The 17,573-nt window shown below is 50.1% G+C and overlaps 2 protein-coding genes across 2 annotated transcripts in view; both read right to left on the reverse strand.

Annotated features, from left to right (window-relative positions):
* LOC146200090 (glypican-6-like) overlaps nt 1-17,573 on the reverse strand; it is a 148,001-nt gene that overhangs the window by 97,040 nt on the left and 33,388 nt on the right. The gene's annotated exons all lie outside the window — the stretch shown is intronic.
* LOC146200091 (uncharacterized) lies at nt 4,051-8,256 on the reverse strand. Its single transcript, XM_084595348.1, has 3 exons — nt 7,953-8,256; nt 7,540-7,633; nt 4,051-7,267 (listed from the first exon to the last, which is right to left on the reverse strand). Exons 1-3 carry the CDS (start codon nt 8,103-8,105, stop codon nt 4,854-4,856), a joined length of 2,661 nt encoding a protein of 886 aa, XP_084451474.1. The 5' UTR covers nt 8,106-8,256; the 3' UTR covers nt 4,051-4,853.

The following is a 17,573-nucleotide window of genomic DNA, read 5'->3' on the forward strand; positions in this document are numbered from 1 at the left end:
CCTTCTATTTCTCCTCCCTTGGCGTCCCTCCATTCTTTTCGTTGGCGTCGCAACCATGCTTCCCCCGCCGCGTCCCCGTTTTCCTTTTATTTGCCGTGCTTGCTCAACTTCCCGAGGCGGATACAGGCGAAGCAACGCGAGCGCGCGGGCGAGATGTTATGTTTGCGCTGCGCGACATTTCGTGGCGAACTTGAGCTTTGCTCTCCTTCTTTTGTACTCTTTCCTCCGCCGAGATCCGCGAGCGCTGTCGCCGTCAACCGTAATCGTGTTATATCCTCTCCAACGCACGAGCGTTGTGGCCGGCGCCTACACACCGTGGGAGCTTCTCAGTTTCAGAGCCGGCTTAATGAGCTTTCTTTTTCTTCCCGCGCTGTGCGCCAACGCTGGGCCCCGTACAGTGAGATGAACACTGCGCGGTCGAATTGCCTCCGCGACTGTTCTTTTCCCGTTTATTTCTGCTGCGGAGCCTCACTTCCCCGCTCCTGAATAAATGTGAGGGCGGATGCCCCCCCCCCCCCCCCCTCCCCGCTGTCGTCCACCCACCCGTTACAAAAGCCAGTGCTATTTCTGCCGGTCTCACAATTACGTCTCGTTCGCTCTCTCTCGCTCAGCAACGTCTTACGACGTTAGTCTATTTTGGAGAAGCTTCCGGGAACTAAAACCACGCGCGCAATGTGACACCTGCTTGCCGTCGGCATAGTGCATGCTTATTTACCGCAACATAATGACGTCATTACTTTTTGCCTCGAATGCAATACAACGAAGCTTACAGTATGTGAAATCACTCGAAATTTGCAGCCCTTGAAATACCCAAGGCGAAAGCACATCGTCCAGAGTACTTTCCTTACTGCTACAATCGTCTGAACAAGCCACAACACGAATGAATGAAGAATATCAGTGAGTTCAATCAAATCAAACATGTTGGAAAAGATATGATACGTCAACAGTGCACGGCCGCCTCTGAACCTCTGTTTATCAGGAGAGAATCCGTGCGTAGTACGCTACAATTCAGCCACACTGAGGGACGTTAGCTTGACACCTCCATGTTAATGTGAAAACGCACAGGCAGGCCGCAGCGAGAAGACAGTCAAGCCTTTTTGGAGAACAAGACCGCATTCCCGTGGCTGAAAACGGGTTTCAGGGGCATCGAGAAGTGCGGTCGCGCATTAGCGATTTCACGCGTCGCTGCCTACAGTTGCTACACGACTGTCGTCATGGTTTAAGCGGCATTCGCCGTTTGCTACTAAGTTCACCACGTCTTTTACTCTTCTTGTGCTATGGATGCACTGCTTTGCACCGCCATACAAGAAGCAGGAAGGAAGAGGGAGGAGACGACGACAGAGCAGCGCTGGTCCTTTTTCTTTTCCCGTTGGCTTCGACCGCGCACCGGCCACGACGACCATGTGGGGAGCTGCTTTATTGGCCGATACGTGACGGCCATGGCGATGAGGGAAGAACCCCCCCCCCCCCCCCCTTCTTTTCTCCGAAGGAATGGCCTGTCAATGTGACACACGACCCAAACGGACAAACAAGCCGCGGTGCGTGAAGAGGGCCCACTGCATTTCCTCCCATTTTCTTGTCTTTCTTCTCTTTTGGTGATCGGCTGTCACTGCTCGGCTTCAATCGGCCGGGCATGTAGAGAGAGCAAAATAAAAGGAGAAAGCGCCCCAACTTGGTTGCCACTCCCCTGCCTCCTTCCTTTTCACGAGCCAGTTGGGAAACAACGGGTCAGGAAATAGCCAGCGGTACACGGCTCGGGCCGCGGCAGCAAGAGGAGAAAGACAAATACACCAGTGGTGGACGGTGTGCGCTTCAGTTTGTCGCTGTTTCGATTGTTGCTAAAATGGACCGCGGGAAGCTGATCCGACAACCACAGGAATAGGAACTGCGGTATTCGTTAATCCGGCGCAGTCGCCTGTTTGAAGACACAAATAACAAAACAATTAAAAGCAAATGTCAAAATAGCGCAGCTATAAAATAACAAGTAGGGCGCATTTCTGACCTTTTCGAAGATAAATTTGGCCGCTGTTTTGGCAAAATGATCCCCTCGCCTGAGATCGCGTTTCGCTTTTTATTTATTTTCTAACGGTAATGCACCCGCGCACGTAGCCTGGCTGCTCCCATTTATCCGGTATATCCGGTATCTGCAGCAATGGAATGACATGAAAAGGCTAACAGTATAAGCTAACTTTCCTATAAGCTCGGTTCGGAGCATATCCGAGCCCGAGAAACACTGTTCTGGCGGCGCGGTCCTTTCCTTACACTTGACCCAATGCGAACGGGTTTATTTATGCGATCATGCCTCTCGTTACGCTCGTCCTTGACAAGAATTCAATGGCACATTAATTCCTGCAATCCCTTCGCCAAAAAGCTAATCCGCTATGTTGTTCAGAGTCATTGGGCGCATTACTCTGATCCCCATCGCACTTCAAGGATAAGCCTGCAGACACATAGCACGATAAACACAGGCAGCACCGATCAATTAGGGAGACTTCTACACTCCTAAACGCCAGACGGCGTATTTTGTGCAGACTCAACACTCTATTTATCTCTCGGTGTCTTTTCCTTTCGTCAGCATCGCCCAAGACACGGAAATGCATTACGTTGCCCACTGAATGACGTCACAGGCTCCAGTGGTCAATATCGCTAGAGTAATATAATAAGTCGGTGGAAAAGAACCGGGAAAGAACATGGCCCCATGCCTTACACATCTCCATCCTACGCTGCCACAGCCAATATCCAAGTCGACAGCGCACCACGGCTCAGGCTCGTACAGGTCTGCGGCAGCCTTTAGCCATGTCCGTCTCAATGGCATCCGCCAGCGATACACCCCACAGCACATCGGCAGCGACGCCTCGATTGAGCGGGCCTTCCGTCGAAACGCGTCACTTTGTCTCCATTACCGGCTCTGCTCCCTGCCTTGTTCGGAAGGCAGCCCCTCGCCGCCCTTGATTCCATCTGACGAGCACAGCTATACGGTGGCTCGCTACACAGGGACCGCTTCGCACCGGGACTCGGGCCTTTGGTTCACTTAGGTGCAGCGCAGCGAAAACTGCGGCCAAGGGAAGCGATAGACGAGCGTCGAGAAAAGGGCTTCGTTCCAACACTGCCGCACATCGCTTCAAGCCAACTACACGCGCATCGCCAAGCATGAACCGGTCGGAACCTCTAAAACAGCGCGCGCTTTCACCTCACCCCAGTTAACCCGCCGGGGTGGCGCAGTGGTTACGGCGCTCGACTACTGTTCCCAAGGGCGCGGGATCGAATCCCGGCCTCGGTGGCCGCTTTTCGATGGAGGCGAAAAGCAAGGTGGCCGTGTGCTGTGCGATGTCAGTGCACGTTAAAGAACCCCAGGTGGTTGAAATTTCCAGAGTCCTCCACTACGGCGTCTCTCATCGCCTGAGTCGCTTCGGGACGTTAAACCCCACAAACCAACCAATTCAAGCTTTCACCCCAGCAGCGTATGGAGCTAGCAAATCCAAGTTAGATCGTCTCCACTCCCCAACGCACACACAATGGGCCTCAACAGTATATGGCGTTCACGCATGGCAGGATATCACTGTGATCCTGATGCACGTCCTGCACGAATTTTTTTCCGCGAGGCTCTCCATTGGTTTATCGGGATTCTGAAGTTTGTCGATAATAATCCTGAGTGGTCGCCAAAGGTAGAACCTTTGATGGATCTAAGGAACTTTAGAACGACGAAGCCAGCCCCTGGCAGGCTTATTATGTCAATGTCTTGTGTGTGTTTGTGTTGTCTTGCAAAAGTCAGGCAATAAAAAGAAAAAGGGTTGGAAATCGCTGCATGAGTCTGACCGCTCAGTGGTTACGTGCTTGGGCGCGTTTTTTCGAGTCTCTAGCGGCGCTGCACGCAACTGTACGAGCGCAACCGGACGGCCACCGGCGGCACTTTTGGGACGCGTCCATTAGGCGACCGGATTAAGGCAGCGCCGTTTCGGGAGAGGCGCGCGTCTCCCTGGTCTAATAGGGTGCCTGGATGCTCTCTCTCGCCCCCGCTCCGTTCAGGGTGAGGACAACCGCGTCGTCTGCTACGGCGTCCGCCATTGCGTAGCCCGTCACTCGGGTAGCGCGCTCCAAGCACACGAATGTACCACTAAATTTTCATCCGCAAGCGCGTTTCGCGCTGACAAAGACCCTTGAAGAGGTGGCAGGCCATAATAATAGATCAGGGAGGCTCATTTTTTGATGGTATAGTTTTGCTCAACCTATGTTGCAAAGCGTTGTCCTATAAACGAGGCGTGTTTTTTTTTTTTTTTTTTTGCTTCCAGGTAGGAAATGCTCGCGTAGAAAGTACGAGACGTGAATCGCTGTGTTCTCGCGCCGCGCATGGCAGATGATCCTTATTGACATGGTGTGGACTTGTTCCCTGTAGCATAGGCGAACTCTAGATGTTACACGTTCCCAAAGCAAACTGGCTGAATTCTTTAAATTTTTACTGAAGTGCCATTACGAAGCATCAAAATGCTAATTTGAATTGTATGAATAAAAGAAATCCTAATAGATGTAAATACTGGTATTGACATCAGTGTTGGGGAATATACTTCAGCAGCTATTATCATGCTAGTTCCGGATACACCCGTAGTTTAAAAGAACAGGCGTACAGAGCAATGTTTTGAAAGCTTTTATTCGTTTAACAGATAGTGAGCCAGAAGGGGAAATGAGCTGAGTATAAAATGCAAATAATTACAGAAAAAAAAAACAATAGAAAATGTGTAGCATGACGAGAATCCCAAATTGACAGAAGCAGACAACATTGAAACACTATTCCTAAACCAAAATGGAGGAACATATAATCTGGCTATGTACATAGAAAAACATGACACTTTCTGAGCTTATGGCAGGTTGACTCCTGCACATGTCTTACTTGCATTTCCATTAATTGTTCTTGCCCCAATTTGACGAAGGTGTATGCGTAACCGCAGTCTCGCGTAGCTTGAAACGAGCATCTTCTGAACTGCTTCCTTGTGCTGTTCGCATGTTTCCAGATTGAATCGCAACATCTTGCTCAGATATGCTGTTATTGCCTGCACTGGCGATTTAATGGTGAGTGCGCTATCAGTCCAAGTGGTGATGCCGCGGAAATGCTCTTCGCAAGACTTTAGGGTGCTCATGACTGGACCGCTTGGATAGTGAAGGTTGTTCCCATCGCTAACATATTCTTTCAGCGCTGTTAAATATGCATGCTCACTGCTGTTGGATCCCAAGACTGCAGTCTTGCACTGTTCGCAGGAGTCAAACGCTTTGACAATGCTTTTGACAAGAAACCCACCAATGTGGAAAAGAATAGCGCAATCAGCTGATTGTAGCTCCTCAATGAAAAATATCTCCGCGTCGTCAATGCCTTCTACTTCTGCTTCAGCCTGCTCTTTCAGGCCTTTCGACAGCATGTCAACAAGGTATTGGCCATCGTCGATTTCATAGTTTGTTGTCGTTGGTGTGTGCAAAAACTGGCTCACACAAACAAGCTTCAATGCACACTTCATGTCGTAGGCATTCGGAACCGGTTTCCTGAGACGTACGACGGAAAATAGGTTTTCCAGGCAGTCCTGGAGTATTCTACTAGTCAAAAAAAATTTGTAGCCTTCTCCCTTCAAGAGCGTGTCCTGGAGTCGAAGAACGACGGTTGTAGAAATCATAAGACCTGCTTGAGATGGCTTCCACTGAGGCGTGTTGCCTGCTTTCATACCTTGAATGGTATCAAGTGCCAGCATAAGTGTGCTGATAGCTGAATGGTATTTCTCCATGTTTTGAAGGCTTAGGGCCGTTGATGGGTGTCGTGAAGACATAATCGTGTACCATTTAGAAATGAGTTCCAGAAACCACGCGGTTGTCTCGGCTTCCGGGCCCAGAATTTGATGCCTCACCAGATACCGGATTGCGGATGGAGCCTCTCTGAAAAACTGTACAGCTACTCCTACTTTCATTTTAGTGAAGTGGCCGGCAGTAACATGCGCCTCTGAGAGCTTTGGAGCTACTTTAAGTTCTTTGTCACTGTCATACTGTACTACAGCGCGTACATGATCTATTCTTACTTCGTTAGATGGCAAGCCATGTTCACATACAGTTGCATCACTTAAAGTAAACACAGATGAATTCAGAAGTTGTCCCCTGATATTTTTTAGAACATGTGCTGCATCTGCAGTAAAAAAAAGCTCCTTACCTTCCAGGCAAGGATGTGATATTGTGCAAACAATATGAGAATTTCTGTGACTCGCAAATCCAAGCTCCCGCCACATCGCCCGGTTTGAAGCTCCCATGTCCGAAGTCACGACGCGGATTCTCAGCGAAATGTCGGCACAAAGTTCAACAATCTGCAGAACGCACTCCTTGAGGGTCAAGCCATCGACGTGGCTTCCAGTGAAATGATATGCAATTACTTGCTTCCATCTCTGAGTGAGGCCACCCACCATGAATACGAGGGCATGGTGTGCAGGCTCATCTGGCTTCAGTGGCAAAGTTTTTCCCCCATACACAACATCTCCAGCACGATCAAGTTCGTATCCCTCGGCGATCTCCATTTCATCAAGAAAAAGGGCACAGTCTTTCTCAACGTCTTCCATGCCTTCTGCCTTCATCTTTAGCAAGTCGACCACCTCAGCTAGGATCCCCGGCGTAAACTTCAGACCCTGTAGGCGACGCGCAAGAGTTCTACTGGACGGAAGTGGGTACCCAAGTCTCCTAACTGTTTCATAACCCGAGGTTCCACATGCAAATTTAATCTGAAGTGCTTGCCGGATTGTTTGTGGTGACCATGTGCTCCCCTGGTTACTGTTTCGTGAAAGTGCTTCCACTTGATCGTTGTTCAAGAACTTCATGCGCTTTCCAACATTTTCTAAGTTATTTTCCAGCTTATTCACTTTTTTTTTAAGGCCTTGAATGGTTGTATTTGCCTTGCTGTGCGCTTCATGGAGCTGGTTATATTTTCTCGTCATATCTGCCAGTTGCTTATTTAACTCTGCGCAGGAGCTATTAGCATATTGTTGGTCATGAACTCCAGTAGACAGCACAGCAGAAGCCGAGCTTTGCGCGTTGTTTCTGTCACTTGGCGAAAGGCTCAGGCTGGCTGCTTTTGGGTTGCAGTTATGTCCTGGAGGTAGTTCATTGCTGCTTTTGAGGGACGCTGAAGCTGCTTCCTTGCTTTCAGGTGATGAGGCGGCAGCTGTTAGTGAAGATTCATCTTCACATGCCACGGATGACACAGGAGGTCGCATCCTTTCTTTCGGTGGCTTCCTCTGCCGCGGCAAGGCTACAACAGCAAAAAAAAAAAAAAAAAAAAAAAAAAAAAAAAAAAAAAAAAAAAAAAAAAAAAAATAATAATATTAGTAAAGTAAAAATAAATAAATAATAATAATAATGAACAAGTTGAAGGTGCAAATAAGAATGCCCGTTGCCGGAATTAGATTTAAGCCTGGAATTGCAAGCGCTAGCACATTAGTGCCGTTGACATTCGTCAAAATACGACAACGACAAGCGGCCTTATGAATGCAACGCTGATGTCAAAGTATTGTATGTACTTACCGTTAAATGGAAATACGGTTGGCACAGCATTTGGTTTCAACTTCTTCCAGCCGTCGGCCCGATTTTGTTCGAAGTTGTTCTCTTCAAAGTGGGCCTGCAGGCAATGTCAGAACCGGGACATAATGAGGGAAGCTTTTAATATAATATCGATATGGATCATCAACGCATATTTCTTTCAGTACTTGGTTCGCATGCAACATATTTAGCACCCTCGAAAGATTCCGGCGTTGTACAGTTTCATGATGCAGGCATAGAAAACTCATTCGTTACATGACAGCATTTTTATTGCGTTTTAGTGCACAGGCTGCCAGGCGTCACACATTGCACAGCACAAACGGACAGACTCCAATAGCGGTTACTACACGTGCACGGCAATAAGTTGTAGACACGAAAAACAAAGGCACAATACTCACTTGGCATACGCACGATCCCTTTGTCGGCTGCCACTTGTCGCGCTTGACTTTCACAATCCACAGGAGCCTTCTTTTCGGTTCTGTTGGAAAATGAAACATTCTCCAACCATTTCTGGAGTGGTTCGTGCACAACGGCACGCAGCAACCAGGCATTCTGCGCCGAAAACCGCAGCCAGGCGGCCGCGCAAAGTTCACACGTGCTGCTTCCGTGGGGACTGGGCTATGCAATGGCGGACAGCGGCTACGAAAACCGGTCGAGGCGGCGACAGCTCCTTCTAAGAATGTCCCCACCCTGAACGGAGCGGGGGCGAGAGAGAGCATCCAGGCACCCTATGGTCTAATCGCACGGGGTGCCGACGCCGCCTACCGTTCATTCCGTGCCCGCCGCTGCTCCTGCCGCTTTTATTTATTGACTTATTTTCTCGCCACCAGCCGCGCTCCATAGTCTGCGAGGCGATATACCGGGGCCACGACTTGCACTTCCCCGTCCTCTTGGTCAATCGACGCCTACGGTCCGAGGCCCAGCGAGTGCAGCCCAAAAGCAGTTACAACCGGCGAAAACCAGTGCCCAGTGCACGAATGAGAGGCGGCAAACGTTAACGAAACGAAGAGCTCCCGGTGACAGGAAAGATCGATCGGGACACCGCGTCACGGAGCCAGGCATCTTCGGTGCAGCTCGAGAGGCAGGCGCTGTAGGTTGTTTGCGCTTTCAATTAAGCGTACCATTCTTCTTCGGCCACAGCGCTCGAGTTGAGAGTAGAGGGTGCGACCTTGCAGCAGCACTGACTTTCCTTATTTAACGAGGCCGAAGTGCTCGATATTCCGTGGCCTCTGCAAGATCCCTACAGGCGCAACATTCGTTACAGGGTGAGGTGGTGGTCGATCACAGCAGCAGTAGTGTCAGTGACGGTGAGGGGTGCTCGTTCTCAATTCGCGACAGCCAGCAGTGAACGAGATATTACGATAAAAAAAACAATGCGCGTCATTATCGTCATCGAGGTAACCCCGCCCTCTTTCAACCCCGCACGCTTCCTAATCTCGTGCGCAACCGCCTCCCGCTCCCGCCTTCCCTTCACCCAAAATCGCGGCTTCACATGCTATGCTGTTCAGCACACTCACACTACCCCTATCTGCCAATGAATATCTATAATCTCGATTTGTGTCTGATCATGCCTGATGTCGCGTTCTTATTGATTTAGTGGATTAACAGCATGGCACAAATGACGCAGTGTACCTCTGCGTGGCCGCTGAGTGAAGCCTCCGGCGCCTGCAACGACCAGAGGTGTACGAGGGGCGGACGGCCCGGTGAGTGCGAAGACAGGAAAAGCGAGCGCGCGTCATCAGCTCATGCGACCAGATGCTCCAGTCAAAGCGAAGTGTGCAGAAATGCAAGGAATGTAAAACAAAGAAAAAAAAAAAAAAGAAAAAAAATATTAACCAGACATAACGTCAGCCGAAAACAAAGCAAGTCGTAAATGCAGCAAACGCCTTGAGACAATCATCAGCGAGTCATAAAAGCAAGCAAATTGAAATCGAATTTAAGTGGCCCAGCTTTTAAACAACGCGACCTGCCAAAAGAGAAACATATTATCCTAAAATAAGCGCCTACTGCTTAAGTACTTCATCGCACCTCACGGATTCACGAATCGAGCTTCGATAGAATATGTCTGGAACTGCCAAAGGAAAAGCCCCAGGAGGCGCCATTATAGGACGCCACTTAACTTAGCACAGTCTTAACTTTCATTATATATACCTTGAAAGTGAATGTTCCAGCTTGTTGTAAAATAAAAGAACAAAAGATCAATCGCCTACGAGTGTCGAACAACTGGCACATGTCATCCTGGACCTTTTCGTGAAGTTCAACATGACAGAGCAAAATGCGTCTATAGTTAATTAGCGCAGCGCACTCCGTATGGTGCAATGAACGGCCTTTATATCTCGTCGCTGGCCAGCTTTGCCGATCAGGGCCGATTCTGCCGCAGTCACCCAATAAGCGAGCCAATTAAACGCGCCGCTTAAAGGCAACGCTCTCTTCGCTCAACCTAACCTGCAGCTCTAAAGAAGAGCTAAACAGAAAGAAGAAAAAAAAGAGAGAGAAAACGGCAAAGCTGGAGCTCTGGCTAATCCTTCAGGAGCGCCTGGAGCATCGCTCGTTAATCCCTGCAGCGCCGAGCCGTAGACACTATCGTTAATCCCCGTGAATCCGTTGCCGCGCGGTAGCCCGGTTCAATACCTTGTGCAGCCGGCAGCCCCAAGTATATGCGAAAGAAGCTTTCCGTCTGCCCGACATAGTTTTCTTTTGCATATGCGCACTGACATGTGCGCGTATACTGAAGTGCACAAGCAAATATCTCCGGTGCTTGTCGTTTAGGCCTGGCGCTCACATAACCGGTATCACGCATGCGATGGCAGAGATTACAAATTTGGTGGCCCAGGAATACCACGCTGTATAGCACCGGATTAAGCACTACGTTCTAAGCGTATCCCGCCTGTTAAGAACTATTACGGTTTGAGTGCTTTTTGTGCGCCCCCTTCCCCCTTACGTGAAACATTTTGCGTGCTGGTGGGATGAGGATGGCTTATAAGTTTCAGTTAATGGGGTATAAGTAAACCAGACACAAAACATCCATGAGGCAAAGTGTTCACACGATGCCGCGTATAACCGCAACAAAAGCTCTTATCAGGACTGCTAACATTTGAAAACGAAAGCTCCGGCAGCCAGAAAAGCACAGCAAAGTGAAGGAGGGGGGGGGGGGGGATGTTTGCACCCACAAAGGGATGTTTGCACGAGCCGAGCCACACAGACTAGTGCCGTTTTGGCATGCATAATGAGCCACAGTGCGCGGAGCGACGGCGCATGCATAATTAAATCCAAATAACCTCGTTACAAAGCCCTCGCTAAGGGCTTTCATAAAAAGAGAGCCAGTGCTACATGAAGTAAATACTGCTCGCGACAAACACGCACAAACTCGGCAACGGACCAGAACAGCCTCGTCGCAGCTATAAAACACGCACACAAACAACTCTGGGAAACGAAGGCAAGTTATACGTGGCCGCAGTTCAGCGGATCCTAGCCTCGATATCTGGCTCGCGCGAGGCGGCGGAGGTCTGAACATCGCCCAAAAGCACGCGCCTAGAACGCAACGACAACAGCAAACACCTAGCCGCATTATTATTCACCCACCAAGCTTTCTCCTTCCTCCTCCCTACGGAGTCAGAAGCAGCAACAGCATAAGCGAGGGGCGGGGGGGGGGGGGGGGGGGGGGCTAATCGACCGCTCAGCGGCTCTCGTCTCGCGGAGGCCACGTGTGAAGGCAATTAACTCCGTCGGACAGCTTCGAGTCGGCCGGTTCGAGACAAAGGGTGCGAAGGGGTACAGGCGAGGAAGCCTTCGGTGCCGCAGCAACAACGCAACACTGCACTGTAGGGGAGAAGGGGGAAAAAAAAGGAAAAGAAACGCACGGCAGCCCTCCAGCAGGTCAACCGGATCCAGCCCAGCGAGCACCGCCCGGGATGGAATGCGGCCTTGGCGAATTAGGCAAATAAAAAGCAAAGAAGACAGGAACAAAAAAAAAAAAAAAAGAATAAAGCTGTGATGACCAGCCGGCCACTGCGAAAAAAAAAAATGTGAGCGGAATTTGGGATGTCAAAACGCCGGAAAAATGCGCGAGACCATGTATGCCGCCGGAGTACGCACTGCGCCGGGTGCAAAGGAGTCCGTGGGAGAATCGCGAGGCTTGAGGCGCCCGATGCATAAGCCAGAAAGTAACCGATAATTACGGGCCTGTACCTGAGCGTCCGCCGTGCACGTAGAGAAATGGCCGACGTCGCTAAATACGCGCCTGAGTGTTGAACAGCGAGCGCTGAAATATGCCAAAGATAGGTAAAGTAGCAGCTAGGGCCGTGCGTCGAAGAAATTATCGCTTTTGCGCATAGTACAGGTAAAAAGGCGGCATTAATCGTGCGTGTTAGAGACACGAGAAAACTGCGTCGGAGTGTATTTATACACTCAGTGACGACCACAAACAATGCAAGTGGTGAGACTCGTATAACAGAATATCTGTGTTTCGATCTTGCTCATCATACTTTTCTTTCTTGTTTTTTTTTTTTTTTTTACTTTCGGTTCTAGAGGAACTCAAATAGGTAGGTACTAATAAACAGGGAGCATAACATTGACCGCAATATGGAAAGAGCACTTGAGAACAAGCAGCAATGTCTGTAGAAGAGCAGCTGCTCGCCTAAGTAAAGGAAACTCCCGAGCAGAAACGATGCACCCCCCATCCTCCTTCTCCTCCTCTGTGTCCAGGCCAAACGAAATAAAAACGGACGAGGGTACTGACCTCTGGCTTATTGTCCCCCGCATTGCATGTAGTCTTCTTTCGATGCTTAACACTAAACAATATAACCCTCCAATTGGAGTCAACCACCAGTAGCAAAATAAAGACCATGCATAATGGGAGTGATGGGTTAGATAAACCACCAACATGGAGGCGGTCAAACACACACACACAAAAAAAAGAAGACTGAAGCGTCAAGCGGCCCCCCGAGCGAAATAGCAAAATTCATGCTACAACACAAACAAGACAGACGTGGGCTAAAGTCGTTTCTCGTGATTGCATTTGAGTGGGAAGGGCAGAGAAAAAGAAAATATAGGGCGGCGATAAGGGCAAGAGGAAGCGAGGCATCAAAATTCGATTTCGTTTCGTGCGGGCAAAGAGAAGCTCCTCCTTCGTCCACAGCGTCTCACAAAAGAGGCGAGAAAAATTTTGCACCCTGTGCACACTGCGCACGCGCATATCCGGGCGAGAATCAGCACAGGCCGAGAAAAAGAGAAAAAAAGGGTTTTTTAAACTAAGTCAGGAATCGCGGTGACACCGAGCTCGCAAAAGGCCGCGCTCGATACAAACTCTCGCAGAAACGCAAGCACGAGGACCGCACACCGACATCCGAAGAGGGCGCACGCACACACATCTGCTGTGTCCTCCACGAATTATGCACTCAGGCGCGAAAGTCATTTCCTCCTCAACCCTCGACTACACCGAGAGGCGCAGCCCAATCAGGCAGGGAAAACATAACGGGCCGATCGTAAAAGCGCGCTCCCCGTCGTTCGCACATTGTACGCGAGGAATAAGGAAAGAACGAAGAACATATATATGTACAGCAATGAGACAAAACAAAAGAAAAGAAAAAAAAGCTATGCGTGTCTGCCCAGCTCGCTTCGCGAGTGACCGGCGATAGAGGACCGGAAAAAGAAAGAAAGACAAAAAAAAGCGTCATCGCCGTCAATTCTTGCAGGTCTATATATACATGAAGCAGAACGTTAAAACTCCGTCGAAGATGTGCTGCAGCGGTATATTGTATAGAGTGCCGGTTGAAACATTCGAAGCACGGATTGCAACACCTAGAAGAGAACGGACTGGAAAAATCGCTGCTATAGAACAATGGCGAGGGAAGCGATAAAATGGACGAAACGAAATGCATATGGACTCGGAGTGGGAGAGTACAGGAGACGAAAGAGAGCGGAATTTCAAAACGGAAAGCTGCGTGGACAGGGGAAAAAAAAAAATAAAAAGCCCCGGCTACACTTATGAAAGAACATACAAAGTGGGTACCAAGTTTGGCAGTGGAAGCGACGGCACGAACGACTTTCGTATGCACTACTTGTGTACACAATCAAAATACCCCCGAACGCAAAAAAAAAAAATAATAATAAAATAAAATAAAAGCGTACATAGAAAAATAAAAATCCGAAAGAAGGAAAAGCTTTGGCGGCGGCGGCTGGCACTCATCGGCGCTTCGGGAGGCATGGTCGATGCAGCAGTGCCAGGTACCGTCGCCGTCTCGCAGAACTGGCGATCAATGAGAAGCGGGGCAAGATGAAACAGCAGCGGCCGCGCGCGAAAAGCGTGCGGCAGCAGCGGGTACACACTGCGAACAGCGTATATCCCGCCAGATAAAGCGCAAAGCTCATCCACGCGGAGACGATCGCCGCCGCTTGACTCGCGAAAAGGGATAAAAGAAGAAAACATCGAGATATCAGCTAAGGAGCGATGCTGAGAAGCGGGATAAAGTGCTCCACCCACTGTGCGTGGGCAAACAGCGCCACGAAGGATTCGACGAAATATTAAAAAAAAAAAAAAAAAAAGAAAAGTAAACCGAGACAACCACAGCCCGATGATGGAGTGCGAGTAGAAACGAAAGAAATGCGAAGATCGCGGGAGAAAAATATTCTTAAGGCAGGAAATGTTTCTCAGGGAGAAGAAAACATAAAAGAAGCGTGGCCCCTTCCTTTGTCTCTCTACCTGTATTTTCCGCTAAGGTGCGGAGGGAGTGATGGCAAGGAGGAGATGTCTCGCCAACAACTCCCTCCTCAAGTCCTAAATTTTTATTATTTCCCTACGTTCAGGAAAGAAACGTCAGTTTGCGATAAATATAACCAAAGCAATAACTACGTGACGCGTTGTTAAACATGGAGCGACAGTATACATGCTAGAGATGATGATAGCATGACGTGTTCGCGTGATAAACTGCCAAGAAAAGCGACGAAGGAGGCAACGGCTGTTTGAAGCGTGTCAGAATCAACACGAAAGAACATTAGCTGAACGCGCATTTCGAGGATCATGAGCACTATCTTCCACTCAGGCTGATTACTAATTAGCTGTATACTTTCTCAGCAGCGCTTGTTACATGAGGAGTGAAGCCAATTACGTGAAAAGGGACGCATAGCACGTCCGCCAAATACTGCGCAAAAGGGGGGAGAAAACAAGGCATCGCTATTTGCAATCTGTGTGCTAGGAGAAATTTACGCGGCGGGAAACGAAAATCTGAACTGAAGGCAAATGTGCGCCACGAAGTAAGCGAGCACTCAGGGCTCACACAGAACCAGAGATAGGAAATGCGCTGCTCGAGAGCTGAGGAAACGGCAACGAGAAGATAAACAAACCTGCCGAGAAAACAAGAAGAATGAAACGCGACAGGGCATCCAAAGGGAAGCAGCTGCCTTCTTCACAGCCTCCGGGTAGAGGTGGCCAGATTCCTGACGGTACCGGAGGGGGAGCGCGTGTTGTGCAATGTAATATATATACCACGCTTTAAAATAAAATAACTTCAAAGGCAACACAGCAGTAGCTCCTTGCTGCGCTTTTACGACGTTGCAGATCTCGAGGCGAAATAAAAGGCACAAAAGGGAGGAGGAATCGCGGGCGGGGGAAGAATGGGGCCAGTTTGCTAGGCGCGGAAAGAGGGGGGAAATGACCGGCGCTATCCCCGGCTCTCCCGTATGCCGACCGAGATAGGGAAGCCGCCGGCAGACACGCACACGGTCGGCAGCCGCTCCCTTCTCCCCCTAATGGCTTCGATCTGTATTAGGCGCAACCAGCGGCGTGCCTGCTGGATTCTGCGCGCTGCCGCTGCAGCCCGTCTCGAGACGCGCGATCTGGGGAAATGGGAAAGTGCTCTTCCCGCACCAGCAAATCGGCACTATGGCTTCGGGCCGTTTGAGAGAGCATAAGCGGTCACTCGAATACGTATTATATACACACAGTGCAAAGGAGCTCTTCTGGCACGAAAGACAACGGGGAGCGGAGGAAAAGAATTCGGGAAGATAAATACGACGCGAAAACAACGAGGGGAGAACAAAAGATACGCGTAGCCAATTAATAAGATGGAGTTCCCAACGCTCTCTCCACATGGCTACTGTAAAGCGGAGACTCCAAAGCACGCGCCACGACGCCAACTCCGGAGTCCTGGCAAGCGTCGCAAAAGGGGAATGCACGTGCATGTCCGCGGTCCTGGCTCGCTCATCCACTCGCGCGGTCTAAATAAAATTTGAAGACCGTGAAGAAAAGAACAGGGGAGAGCTGGAAGGCCCCGAGTCTGTGAAGAAAAGAAGCAGGGGGAGCTGAGTGGTGAAAAAAGGAGTGGAGGACAGCCGCACGGTCCCCTCGCTAGTTTCCGACGCGCGTAGAGCGCGCGCTGACGCGCCAAATATCTGGCAGGGACAGATATCGGAGCGTCAGCACTCGCGATGCACGCGTCAGGTACCGCGCGCATGCGCAGGCCGGTTTCGGCTGACACGCGCGACGTTGGCGCGGCAGCGCACGACGCGTGTGTGTTTGGAGTCGCGGGGCTGAGTACGAACTTCGAAGTGGTCACAATGCATTCTTCCAAACGTCTTTTTTTTTTTTCTGTTTTACCCGAATCATAGTTGGGAAGTGATCGCTTCGCTATTACTAGAGCAGTTTGAACTTGCCAGGACATTCTTGCAGGCTAGTTGGCGCATGAATTTGCTGGATGGAGGCCTGGCGCAGGAAAACAGGGACAACAGAAACACTGAAAACAGGACATCGCTCTTCAAACAAACCAGCAGCGAAATTGGCAACGCACCGCGGTGCTGTCGGAAGGCGTCGAACAGAGAATGCAGAATAGTGAGGGACCTTCCTAAACAAAATCGAACGGTGTAACGAAACAGAACACGCGTAGTGCAACGAATCCATAGGGATGCGATGGGAGCATCGTCGATCCAGCTCAAGACGATTTTCTCAGCTCCGGGGGGCCACTCTTGGCGATCACCTCCGTTACCCGCACTGCATGCATACATGAATCCGCAGCGCAGGCGTGTAATGTGGCGGCGGCGCCAATCGATGCCTGGCAGTGTTCCCGCCGTCCACTGCTCGATGCCCTTTGTGCGAGTGTGTGACCTCGAAGAGGGAGAAAAGAGAGAGCGGCCAACACAGTCGGTGGAAAGATGACGCTAAGAAATGTACGCGGCGAAATATGCCCCACACCGAGCACGGACTGCGCACTGCGGCACATGTGCTTGCGCAGCAACGAGAACTGCTATACCTCCACTTAGGTATGCATTTATGCAACCATGCACGAAATGGACACACTAACGGCGCCGGAAAGGAGAGCGCCATCCGGCGACTATACGTAAGGAACCGGCGGTCAAAGAAGCTGCATTTTCGATGCCGGAGAGAAGTGCGCGCGCGATGACCAAAGCGCCTGCGCGAGTGCTAAGGAGACATACGCCACTGCAGTATGTGGAGATTTATTCGAAGATGACGGCTGATCTCCCCTTCCTTGCTACTCCTTCTTCCTCCCACCCTCTCACTCAAAATATTAACGAGGCTCCTGAGGGCTAGCGCGAGAAGGGCGAAAATACACCGATAACCGGAGTGGAGTTCACCGAACTTGTATGCCGTTTGGGAAACTCATCTCGAGCGCCATATATATCAAAGTGCTGAACTCCACGCGATGCCAAATTCAGAGGTCAGCCGACAGTGAGGCCACCTGAGACTTTCAGAACTTCCCACAGCCGCTCTAGACAATATTATGGCAGGGAAAAAAAAAAAGTAAAATATAAACGAACAGCCGACTGCCCTAGTGGTAGTTGGCGGGCGTCATATACCATCCAAAAACCGCGGTCACAAAGTTAAGCCTGATTTTTGATTCGAGATTTCACAACCAGCGCGGTTAATAAACTCGGCTGAGTGGACTCGACTGCACCGACGCCGAATTCCCGCCGTCAATTTGGTCTCGGACGGATTACGTACAACGAGAGCTGAAAGCGAATCTCGCGAGCGGCAGCACCAAGCATTGACAGCCTCGGAGCAAGCTGGT

Source organism: Amblyomma maculatum, chromosome 2 (genome assembly GCF_055883805.1).
Source record: "Amblyomma maculatum isolate TAMU_Amacu chromosome 2, ASM5588380v1, whole genome shotgun sequence".
NCBI lineage: Eukaryota > Metazoa > Arthropoda > Arachnida > Ixodida > Ixodidae > Amblyomma > Amblyomma maculatum.

What these genes read in the sequence shown, in the direction of transcription:
- LOC146200091 (XM_084595348.1), bottom strand. Translation starts at nt 8,105, where the DNA reads ATGCCTGGTTGCTGCGTGCCGTTGTGCACGAACCACTCCAGAAATGGT. An exon ending in AGGGATCGTGCGTATGCCAA is followed by an intron (nt 7,634 to 7,952) that starts GTGAGTATTGTG and finishes CATTGCCTGCAG; the next exon opens with GCCCACTTTGAAGAGAACAA. An exon ending in AACCGTATTTCCATTTAACG is followed by an intron (nt 7,268 to 7,539) that starts GTAAGTACATAC and finishes TTGCTGTTGTAG; the next exon opens with CCTTGCCGCGGCAGAGGAAG.